Raw genomic sequence first — 11516 nt, 5'->3', positions numbered from 1 at the left:
TAAATAATTTTTTCTTGATAAAAAAATGAAATTATATGCTCATGAGACGAATTGTAGTAACACCATCGAGAATAAGCACACAAATTCTACATTCAATAACCAGCTAAAATATTTGGCATTGCTCTCAACCATTAAACCTCTTATTCTATGGTGCACAACGAGTTCTATATTATCTTTAATTGGCATTTTATTCTTATATTCTAAGTTTCATAACGGGATTATAACTACAGTATCCGCATCACTATTTTCAAATATAGTATGCCAGATTGTTTTTTTCTTGTTACTATTTAGTAGAGTGATGAGTATTACGATCGAACATTACTTAACGGCATCCTTAACATTGTTTAATGATTTGGTAATTACTTTTCCAAGATATGTTCTTTGGGAATTGATTTTTACATCACGATGGATATGGCTATCGTTACATTTCTTTTCTGCAACGTATTCAATCTTTATGTTTTGGAATATTTTTACAATGTTTTTATTAGAACTTCCTATTTTTTTGTCGACATTTTTTTTCGTCGCTGGCGGATTATCATTTATTCGTTTTTTTGGAAAGAATCAAAATATCTTCTTGCTGTCATCTCAAATATCTTTAAGGCCAATGATAATAAAGTTTAATATAAAAGAACACAATAACTTATTACTGCAATTCTTTGAAATAACTGATTATTTTATTTTTAATGGTTGCTCAGGGAACATCAAGAATTCACTTGTTTTCACGATACTAACCTTATTGATAACATTACCTATTTATTACTTTGGAATAAATATTCCCGGAATTTCAAATTTTTTCAATCTTATAAATAAGTTTTATTCGTTAAGAATGGGTTTCAAATTGAGAAATGAATTAAACTCGTTCATTCATATATTTTGTATTTATTTCACTTCATTCATTGTAGTCTCATTTTATTGGTATTGTATTGAACTACAGTCAGCTAATATTAGAAACTTTCCATCGATAGATATTAACGGGATATTCGTTAAAAGTGACAGGATAATAAATGATAGCAATTTACATGAAAGCGTTGTTCCTAGCGATAATTATATTAGATTTATTACTAATCTCCAGAAAAAATTCATTTTTACTGGACGCAAGATAAATATTATACAAAAAATATGTATAAAAGCGATTTATTCCTTTTATTCAATATTTGTCATATTTACAATTCTCCCAGTATTATTTCTTCTTAATTTACGAAAGATTAAAGTTTTGATAAATATTTTGACTAAAAGAGTTCCAATTAATTCGAATTTTGTTTTTGAAGAATGGCTTGTGTACGAATATAAATTATTTTCTGTTCTAGATAAATTACAAAAACAGTTAGATAATATATTTTCAACAGTGCTTTTGCTTGATTCATCTATTCATACAAAGGTCGCAACGATAAACAATGGCGATTTTAAGTTCGTTGTTCAATCTATCGGTTTAAACAGACGGATTTCATTTTCTCAAATAAACATTGATGACTGGTTTTTGCATATTCATTCACTAAAAAATCAATTAGAAAAAAACAATCACATTCCAAAAAGCATAAATGAGTGGTGGTATAGCAACATTTTGTTTTCGGATAATTTAAATAACCCTAAAATTAAAAACGGTAAAAAAATTTCAGGATGGGATATGAAAAATTCAATTATGCAACACAGAAGTGAAATTTTTTGCTTGCTAATTGACAAATTTAAGAACTATTGCAAAAAAGCTGAACGAAATCTAACGAATTGCACTGATAACATATTTCTAAACTCGAAAGAAAGTGAAATAATACCTCAGCTAATTTTTCTTATGCAGGAAATGGCACTTTATGCTATTGATCTATGCTATCTATATATTTATTGTTATCATAGATTTATTGCGAAAAATTTAATTATTAATGGGTTAAAAAGCGAATGGAACGCTCAGACATTGAATCAATACATTAATCTATCAGCTGAAGTAAAAAACCGTATATATTTTGCGTGCGAAGTCGGGCTATTAAATTCTCCATATATTCATCCAGTTTTTGAGCAGGAAGTTATTAGATTATATAAGGGGATTGAAGATTCATTAGAGCTACTACTATCTTTGTTGTAGTTCGCGCTAAAAATCTTTAGTTTTAAGATCAAATGTGGCGGTAAAATTCCAATGATCGACGTGACATAATATTAATGATCTAATGTCATTTGTGGACCAGCACATTTAAAACAAAATGATTTTTCAAAAGGAAAATACGGATAATAATAGTTCTGTTTCTAAATATGATGCTCAAACTATCCCATTTAGTAGTGCTTTGTTTGAAATCACAGAAAAAGCAGCTAAGGTCAGGACATTATTAGAAAGAAAACAAAGAAATGAAGAAATTTGCGGTATAATTTCAACATCTAGTGAACTATCATTAATTAATAATATTAAGAAAGAGATTGCTAGAGAAAACCACGCATCTTTTAGTAAAATTGCTGATTTAATTGAAAGAAAAATATTGGACTTGAGTGAAAAAAATGAGAAGTGCATAAATATCAATATTAAAAGAAATATTGAGGCTAGTAATGAAGCAATAAAAATAAATTCAACGGAAATAATTGAGAAATTACTCTCAAATACCGCTAAGAACAGCGATTTGAATAGTTTATATGAGTCGTTAGTCAATTTATTTTTTGAGCATAAAGAAAATATAAAAGTTTCATTAGAAGAATTGACTAATACTATTAACCGGAAAGAAAGCAAGATTTCACAGGAAGTCTGCAAATTCATTAGGGAGAATGATGAAAAAGGAAAGTCAATTTATCTCTCTCAACTGAATATTATACAAAAGCAATACGAGCTAATTATTCGAGATTTAAGAAGGAGAATCATGTTTTTAGAACGTGATGTCGAATCTAAACAAATTCGTGAGAAAAATTTATATGAAAAGATTAAGTCAATGGATAATGAAGCTAAGGAAGCGGTCTTGGTACTTGAAGAAAAAGATTTAAAAATAAACTTCTTAAATTTACAAATAAAACAATTAAAAGATGAAAATAAAGAGTTAACGGATAAAAATACTATTCTATTCAATAAAAACCAAGAGGTTACTACGAGTTATTCAGGCAAATATTATTTATTAAAGAATAAATATTTGTTTCTTGGTGTTGAATTTCTGCATGGAACTCTAGAAAAAATAACTTCTTCAAGGCGTAAGGACATATTCAATATTTTAAAATACAATTCCGAGCTCATTTCCTTTAATTCAAAGATGAGTGAAGATTTAGCAGTAACATACAGAGGCTCAACCAAATACAATTTTAGTACTCGAATACCAATTAAGATAAATGAAAACAACTTATTTGGCCTTCTAGACGTTGAAAAGCGTATTGAAGAACAAGAGAAGGAGCAAAATTTGATTAATTCATTGCTAACCATGGTTAATGGACAAAACTATGCACAATTAGCATCCTTTACAAAAATAATTAGCCAAAAGAGAGTGCAAATTTTTACTAGAGTATTTTCAATGCTTAAGAACCAGAAAAATACAACTCTTTAAGAATTCTGATAGTTGATTATCGAAAATGAAATTAACACGAAGAAAGTAAAGCATGAATTGATAAATATAAATACAAGTATTGGGAGTAGTTCAGTTAATATAGTTGAAAACACTGCGGTAATCCAGAAAAGTGCAGACATATAAGGCGTAATTGAAAAATAAAACTGTTTTGTCATGTAAGTAGATACAAGTTTCCATGTAGTGGGGACTATACCTAGCCCGAATGATGCAAATACAAAAACCAATGAAATAATAAAAGGCTGACTCATTGCACTTATGTTATCTGAAAAGAATAATAATGAGCAAATTGGAATATATGAAAATATCACTAAAATTAATCCCAAAATATAGAGCTTTTTGCTTCCTATATATACTTCAAAGAAAACACCAGATAAAGTAAAGTTTACTAAAAAACAACCAGTTAATACTATATAATTTGATGATACTCGGTCAATGATACCAAAATGTGACATTATCACCTTGCTGTTCATAATCAATGGGATATATCCAGTAAAAACTTCAGTACATATTATTATTGGAATAAAAATAAATGCATTCCGCATCGATGATTTAGAAATAGCTTTCAAAAGTTTAAAAATTGATATATTTTCTCTTTCGTTTTCTTCCCTTAGTTGACTGATGATTCTTGTTGTATCGAATACTCCATATATTTGCCTGGTAGTTTCTTCTGCAGCACGGATGTCATTTAATTTTATATAGCGAGATGGAGTATCACCATTTAACTTTAAAATCCAGATTAAAGAAAAAATAAAGGAAAATATCATAGGGATTATAAACAAGATTCTAATAGACAAATTAGAGTATGAAGGATCATTAATTAAAAACTCAATGTCAGCTTTTTTAAATTTTCCCAAATTGTTCTGAACCATTAGACTCACGGATTCATTAAGAAAAATGGTGGCTACAATTTCATTGGCCTCACTGATACTGTTAATGGATTTCCTAAATTTGACAATATAATCAGCTATGTACGTAGCTCCAATTGAAAGGAGATAGCTAAACAATATTCCACAACAAAATAATACATTATGTAAAGTCGAAAATAAAGTTTGATTTTGTTTGTTAGTAAGCTCAAAAATATAAGACGGGACTAAATTGCATGAAAATCCGACCCCAGAACCACATAGAATCCTTCCTATGGAAAAAATCACAATATCCTTGCTCAAACAAGATATAGAACCAATTCCAAACAAAAAATATGCAAATAGGATACCTTTAACCTTACCAAAATACCTTTCCACAAAAACAGAAATAATAGAGCCTATAGAAGCACCAGTTAGGATCGAAGAATTGACGAGAATCATGAGAAAACTCTCAGAATCTACAGAATTACCGGTAATTTGACAGCCACGGATATGCAGACACCAGCTCATCCACGAGGAAAACAAATAATCAACCAAAACGCTCCTCGATATGTTCGTCACAGCAAGCACATATCCGGATAATAAAGACAACACACCGGCAGCAAGGATCCGCTTTTGGCTATAACTAAATAGGGAAAATTCCATAGATTAAGATACTAATCTACGCAAGCCCGCCGAGCGGCTCACTAACCTTCCTAAATCTAGAGTAATACACTGGACAAGAATGGTTAAAAATCTCCTTCGTAGTGCACTTCTTCATCTTCTCCATCCGCAATTTCAATTCCTACCTCTTCATAGTCCTTTTCCAATGCAGCTAAATCTTCTCTTGCCTCGCTAAATTCACCCTCTTCCATTCCTTCGCCGACATACCAGTGCACGAATGCCCTCTTCGAATACATTAAATCAAATTTGTGGTCCATCCTATTGAAAACCTCAGCTATTGCGGTTGAATTTGAAATCATACAACATGCACGCATGACCTTTGCGAGATCTCCACCAGGAACAACAGTTGGCGGTTGGTAATTAATTCCACATTTGAAACCCGTTGGACACCAATCAACAAACTGAATAGTTCTTTTAGTTTTAATTGTTGCAACTGCCGCATTTGTATCTTTTGGGACAACGTCACCCCTGTACATCAGGCAGCATGCCATATACTTGCCATGTCTAGGGTCACACTTGGCCATTTGATTTTGAGGTTCAAACACTGCATTAGTAATCTCAGCAACACTAAGTTGTTCATGAAATGCCTTCTCAGCAGAAATGATTGGAGCATAAGATGAAAGCATAAAGTGGATTCTTGGATAAGGAACTAAATTGGTTTGAAATTCGGTTATATCAACATTCAATGCACCATCGAAGCGCAGGGATGCAGTCAAGGAAGAGATTACTTGCGCAATTAGTCTATTCAGATTTGTATATGCAGGCTGCTCAATGTTCAAATTTCGTCTACAGATATCATAAATTGCTTCATTGTCTAGCATAACAGCAACATCTGCATGTTCAAGGAGTGAGTGAGTGGAAAGAACAGCATTATACGGCTCCACAACTGCAGTGCTTAATTGTGGAGATGGCCATGTACAGAAGTTCAATTTAGATTTTTTTCCATAGTCAACAGAGAGTCTTTCAAGCAACAATGTTCCAAGGCCAGCTCCTGTTCCACCTCCAACTGCATTAAACATAAGAAAACCTTGCAATCCTGTACAATTATCTGCAAGCTTACGAATTCGATCCAAACAGACTTCCAATATCTCTTTCCCCACTGTATAATGGCCTCTTGCAAAATTATTAGCCGCGTCTTCCTTCCCATTAATGAGCTGTTCTGGATGAAACAGCTGTCTGTACGTTCCACTACGAATTTCGTCAACAACAGTAGGTTCCAAATCTACGAAAACTGCTCTGGGGACATGCTTCCCAGCACCAGTCTCACTGAAAAATGTATTGAATGCATCATCAGAAATTCCCATATTTTGTTCAGACATAGGCATTGTTCCATCTGGATTTATTCCATGTTCTAGACAAAACAACTCCCAACAAGCATTGCCAATTTGTATTCCTGCCTGCCCTACATGTATTGAAATAACTTCACGCATGACTAATGGATAACTTCAGTACAAAGTGTTGTATAATTAAGATTGTCCTGAGAAGAAACCAATGAGGAGGTTAAACTTCAGAGAACAAAGACGATTTTGACGACAGTTTTTCTTTCACAGGCATGCTTAACATTTTATTTGTGGGGGCTGTCCACTCTAATTTGCGGGTCGAACCAAACGTGGGATAAGGCGGGAATTCGTTCAAGTAACCGAAAAAGAAAGAAAAAGCAGTAGAAAATTTGATATAAATAAATATGCTACTCAGTTTTATTTAGTCTAATAATTTACAGATCTTGTTATATAGCAATGCTTTAGAATGTAGATTCTTGATTGAGTTTTTCTTCATATTTGCTATTTTTTCAAATAATTCGACCATCATTATTAAGTATGATTTGCAAAAGTGGTCAATCGAATATTCTAAATTTTTTTGTGCGGTTTTTCCTAAATTTTTGGTTGTTTCAAGCCGGTTTTGTGCTGTGGTTTCATAATCAGAATTTCCAAGCACAAATCCATCTTTCAACATCTTTTTAAGCATTGATCTGCATGCGACCAAGTTTCTTCTGTCATTTATAAGTAAAGTAATGTTTTTGTGTTTGGAACTTCCCATAAAATTAATAGTATCAATGAATTTAAATACAAAGTCTAGAAACTCAGATTTTGGATGGACCAATACACTTGATGATATATTCATTGCAGGATGAAAATAAAATTCGAATGATTTTGCAAGGTCCTTCTCAATTTTGCCTTTGGTTTTGAAAAATTCGTTAATATCCTGAGCTATAGATAAACTGGAGTTATTATCTGATAATAAAATAAGAAGTAGCTGCCAAGATGAAGCAACCGGCAATTGAAGCCCTTGCCCAATTAATATTCTTTCTAAAATGTTCAACTTTGCAGCATTTAAGTTTCTTGATATCTGTGTATTCAATACAAAATTTTTTTTAAGTATAGATGAAAAGAAAATATAAATAATTAATAAAAAATTAAGTGATATTCTATTCATTTAATTTTTGTTTTTTAAAAAAATTATTATTGCAATAATTAATTTGCGGATCTAAAAATGAACGTAAAGCCAATAACGTAAATGAATAATAAAAATAATTAAATCCTATAAATTATGCAAATAAAGTAGCGATATTTTATATGAGTTCTCCATTAGTGCAATTAACACCTTTACGAGTTCAGCTTTGCGTGGTGTATTATCGATTATATTCCAAAGTTTAGCCGCTGAGAATATGTTTTGCACACATTTTCTTTCGTTACCCCAGGTTCTACAATATAGTTCCAAATACTTTTTAATTCCACTCTTTGAGAATCCTTTAATTATCTCACATTCATTAGGTAGCTTAGTCTTAACTCTTTTCCATATTATCTTTGAAAATGAACCGTCATAAGCTACTTGGACACCAATGTAATACGATAATTCTGTAACACCGGGATAGCCTAAAAATAGTAAATCCGAAATTTCGAAATAAACACAATCTCCGGATAGCTTAATTACGATATCTTTCTTATCCGATCCATCGTTCATTTCTACAAAATACGTATTGAAGACATATCCCATCAGTTGGTTATATTCAACCATAGTATTTGATCCTATGAATGGTAATGTCAAGTGAACTTTGAATTTCGCATTTGTAGTTAATTTACTCAACTTTGTGTACACTCTAATACCTGGAGGAAGCTTAATTGTTTCTTTACTATTTACTTCTATTATTGATGCATTTATTTCAATTATTTCTGTTGGTTTATTTTGTGTATGTAAATATTTTTCAAAATATGTATTAAAATCACATGATAATTCAGGCCCCTTAGGGAAAGACTCAATTATGTTGGTATTTGTTTTAAATAGATTGATTATGAGCTCTAATGATTCTCGAATTATAATATAGGCTTCATTTGCCTTTCCTTTCATTTTATTCTCTAAAATTTTGTCAGGATGAGTAAATAATAATAGTTTTTTTTTAATAGATGATAGTTGGTCAATTTTAAACTTTCTTGGATCTATTCCTAATGTCCAAAAAGGATTATAGCGCTTGGATTGTTGTTCATTATGCCTATCTAACACGAATTCAATTATTAATTTCTGATAATTGGATTTCGCTGTAAACAAATGACTATCTCTTGTATTTAGGCCAATGCAATCATTATTATTAGCACTATTTTCAGATTCCCATTTTATTCTTGCTTCTTTAAGTCTATTATATGACTTGAAGACTTTTTCAGAATTTGAAATATCTTCATTAGGAAGAAATAACCACTTAAGCAAAATATCGCATCTTTTAGTTATTTCTGTATCAGGGGAATCTGAAGAAAGGTTCAAAATTGATCTTAAATTATTGCCGTTGATATTAAAGTTAATTTCATTTGAAATAGATTCTCTCTTGTTAATTCTCTGAATGCACCAAAGATTAATATTATCAAAAATTTCAATATTATCACTTAAGTTTTTATAAAATATGATTTTTCTAACTCTCAAAGATGAATTGTTAAAAAATGAAGTTGTGTAATGTGTATATTTAAGCCCAATTAAATCATAAAATGATTTTTCCATCATTATAGCATCATCGGATATTTCGGTTTCATTGGAAATGTTTTTGAATGTTTTTTTATATAAATTTTTGATATTTTCAAGCTTGTTTAGTAAATATATACGGAGCAATTCATAATGATTTTCAAATAAGAATTCTTCAAATTGATCATCTCTTTTTGTCTTTTTTTTTGAGTACAAATTTTCTTTATCTTCCATGGTATTATATAATCTTTTAATGTTTAATTGAAAGTTTTCTTCTTCATAATTTGTAGTTTTTAAGAGTTCCTGTTCGACTTTTTTAGACAAAAAATCAAGAAAACAGCTATTACGCAGTTGTTTAAGCTCACTTTGTCTAGCAAAGCTTCTGATTGTTTGATGGTCAAGAAAAAGGCAGAGCACCATGAAGCATTTCTTCCATGATAATTCTTCTGAATTGTAATTTTCAAAAAACTCAGTCAGCTGAGATAATGGATAAACAACTTCACTATTATTTAAAAATCTGGAAATAATGTGATATACTTTTTTTTCTTGATTTTGCAAGTCATTAAAAGCTTTAAGTTTTTTGAAGTGAGGGCTTAAGACTTTTAAATTAAAGGAATCTATATGTGAGTCTAAATATGATTCTTTATTCATCCTCTCTAATTAACTATTTATCATCGTTTCAAGTTCTGTCAATAATTAAAAAATTGCAATTACCCACAATGTACCGCATTTCATTAAATCGAAAAAAAGTTAAGAAAATTCTATTAGCTAATTTAGTTGAAATTAAAACTCGAATTAATAAATCCGCAGTTAATATTCATTAGAGAAGTTTGGTTATCTACCTAAGTTATCAAGTGCGGCTAGCAAATTTTCCATAAATATTCGAATTCATTGCAAATTTTCGAACAACAAAGTGCTGCAGATAATGGGTATGAACTGATACTAATTATTTCTTCTATAAAGTTACAACTCTGTATTGGATCTCCATATGCGACAGCACCAATCACAAATGTTATTGGACTTTTGCGCATATTGGAGTCTTCACTCAAATATACTTCATTTAATAGAGATCTAATACTCTTCTGTGCACCATTAACTGAAAGTCCATATTTTTTTCCTCCTACAGGCAGAATTTTTTCAATATCATTCTTTACGACTCTCATCAAAGTAGTATTTCCATTAACCGCTGTAACTTTACGCTTAACTAATAAGTTTACCATTAATGAGGAAAATTCTCTAAAACTTCTTGGAACAGAAAGCTGTGGGTTTACTTCAATTAATACATTACTCATAGTGCGAATGTATACCAATAATCTCCCACTCTTATTCAGTGGAGAATCCAATAGTGAAAGCAAACATTGATGTAATATATCTGGTCTAATATTCAAAATCATTTCTTCCTTCGAAAATGTCCCAGATAAATGCGACAAACAGTATTCCTCTATTTTTTTTTTTGGATGGTCAATGCCATTTAGTAGCTCGAGAGATTTATCTTTTTTTTCGTATAGTTCCAGACATCTAACAAAATCAAATCATTACTTAAAAACAATATTGAAATAACTTACGCTCGATCTAGTAAAATAAACACTCCTTCTTTATCTTTCCATTCGGAAAGGTCCTTCGGAACGTAAATTACATTTGAATTCATTTTTTAACAAAACTGGAGGGCGCTTCTAACGGATAAATAATTTTATTAGTTTTTTTCATAATTTAAATGGACTTGCTAATAAAGCGTAACAAAGTTAGAAAGCAGCCATCATCGAGTTCTAAGTTGGCGAGTATTAGGACAAATATTATTTTAATAGATGCGTAAGTTATTAGATTTGTTGTAGGAATTTATTGACTTTCTGGTGAAATAGCTCATTGTTTGTAAATAAAAAAAGTGGAAAAAAGGAGCTCCTAACAGAAGAAAAAATACTTGAGGAAGGCGTGGGATCAATTGATAGCAATGAATTTCGGCCTGATATAATCCATAACTCGTTGTTGATGCTACTTGATAGCCCATTATGTAAGTCGGGCTGTCTTACGGACATTTTGATTTTAAATTTAGATGGTAAATTGATTAGGGTAAATCCGAAATTTCGTGTTCCAAGATCTTTTAAGGTATTCAGCAAAGTTTTTTCTGAATTTCTATCTTCTGCAAACGGTGAACTGAAGCTTCCAGATGAAGAAAATACAGTTCTCATTTCTTTATTAAATAATTCGATAGAAGATTATCTTTCCAACAGCAAAGTAGTTATTGGGCTTTCCAGAACGGCAAAAAAAGTAAGTCTCCAAGAGTTTTTTAGAGATGAAATTGCAAGTAAAATATGTAGTGGAGCGGAGAGTATTAGTTTTGTTATCGGAGCTTCAGCAAAAAATAACAGCTGCGGCAAATTTACCTCGAACTTTACTCATTATATATCATTATCCGATATTAGTATGCCTTCGTACATTTGCTGCACAAAAATTTGTAGTGAAATGGAAGAATTGCTAGGTATATATTGATTTTTAAGTATATATGCTACCTTATCCCTGCAGCATT

The 11516-nt window shown here is 30.9% G+C and overlaps 8 protein-coding genes across 8 annotated transcripts; 3 read left to right on the top strand and 5 right to left on the bottom strand.

Annotated features, from left to right (window-relative positions):
- Window positions 1-25: 25 nt before the first annotated feature.
- Window positions 26-2074, top strand: ELE39_001714 (9 transmembrane domain; the record flags this gene model as incomplete). The annotated part of the gene is made up of 1 exon (XM_067344753.1): window positions 26-2074. The coding sequence occupies one exon, from the start codon at window positions 26-28 to the stop codon at window positions 2072-2074; it is 2049 nt and encodes a 682-aa protein (XP_067201929.1).
- A 115-nt stretch (window positions 2075-2189) lies between these two features.
- On the top strand, window positions 2190-3500 carry ELE39_001712 (chromosome assembly; the record flags this gene model as incomplete). Its single annotated transcript, XM_067344751.1, has 1 exon — window positions 2190-3500. One exon carries the CDS (start codon window positions 2190-2192, stop codon window positions 3498-3500), a length of 1311 nt encoding a protein of 436 aa, XP_067201927.1.
- A 94-nt stretch (window positions 3501-3594) lies between these two features.
- On the bottom strand, window positions 3595-5029 carry ELE39_001711 (sugar transporter; the record flags this gene model as incomplete). The annotated part of the gene is made up of 2 exons (XM_067344750.1): window positions 3595-3612; window positions 3689-5029. The coding sequence occupies 2 exons, from the start codon at window positions 5027-5029 to the stop codon at window positions 3595-3597; spliced, it is 1359 nt and encodes a 452-aa protein (XP_067201926.1).
- An 83-nt stretch (window positions 5030-5112) lies between these two features.
- Window positions 5113-6477, bottom strand: ELE39_001710 (alpha tubulin; the record flags this gene model as incomplete). The annotated part of the gene is made up of 1 exon (XM_067344749.1): window positions 5113-6477. One exon carries the CDS (start codon window positions 6475-6477, stop codon window positions 5113-5115), a length of 1365 nt encoding a protein of 454 aa, XP_067201925.1.
- Window positions 6478-6748: 271 nt separating this feature from the next.
- ELE39_001709 (uncharacterized protein) lies at window positions 6749-7480 on the bottom strand (the record flags this gene model as incomplete). The annotated part of the gene is made up of 1 exon (XM_067344748.1): window positions 6749-7480. One exon carries the CDS (start codon window positions 7478-7480, stop codon window positions 6749-6751), a length of 732 nt encoding a protein of 243 aa, XP_067201924.1.
- A 105-nt stretch (window positions 7481-7585) lies between these two features.
- Window positions 7586-9643, bottom strand: ELE39_001708 (uncharacterized protein; the record flags this gene model as incomplete). The annotated part of the gene is made up of 1 exon (XM_067344747.1): window positions 7586-9643. One exon carries the CDS (start codon window positions 9641-9643, stop codon window positions 7586-7588), a length of 2058 nt encoding a protein of 685 aa, XP_067201923.1.
- Window positions 9644-9852: 209 nt separating this feature from the next.
- Window positions 9853-10640, bottom strand: ELE39_001707 (Mra1 NEP1 like protein; the record flags this gene model as incomplete). The annotated part of the gene is made up of 2 exons (XM_067344746.1): window positions 9853-10510; window positions 10558-10640. The coding sequence occupies 2 exons, from the start codon at window positions 10638-10640 to the stop codon at window positions 9853-9855; spliced, it is 741 nt and encodes a 246-aa protein (XP_067201922.1).
- Window positions 10641-10706: 66 nt separating this feature from the next.
- Window positions 10707-11479, top strand: ELE39_001706 (Mra1 NEP1 like protein; the record flags this gene model as incomplete). The annotated part of the gene is made up of 2 exons (XM_067344745.1): window positions 10707-10801; window positions 10852-11479. 2 exons carry the CDS (start codon window positions 10707-10709, stop codon window positions 11477-11479), a joined length of 723 nt encoding a protein of 240 aa, XP_067201921.1.
- Window positions 11480-11516: the final 37 nt, after the last annotated feature.

The sequence above is a fragment of the Cryptosporidium sp. chipmunk genotype I genome (assembly GCF_004936735.1).
Source record: "Cryptosporidium sp. chipmunk genotype I strain 37763 chromosome Unknown contig_19, whole genome shotgun sequence".
Lineage (NCBI taxonomy): Eukaryota > Apicomplexa > Conoidasida > Eucoccidiorida > Cryptosporidiidae > Cryptosporidium > Cryptosporidium sp. chipmunk genotype I.
The sequence above is the reverse complement of the archived record's forward strand: the minus strand, read 5'-3'. Positions and strand labels throughout refer to the sequence as shown.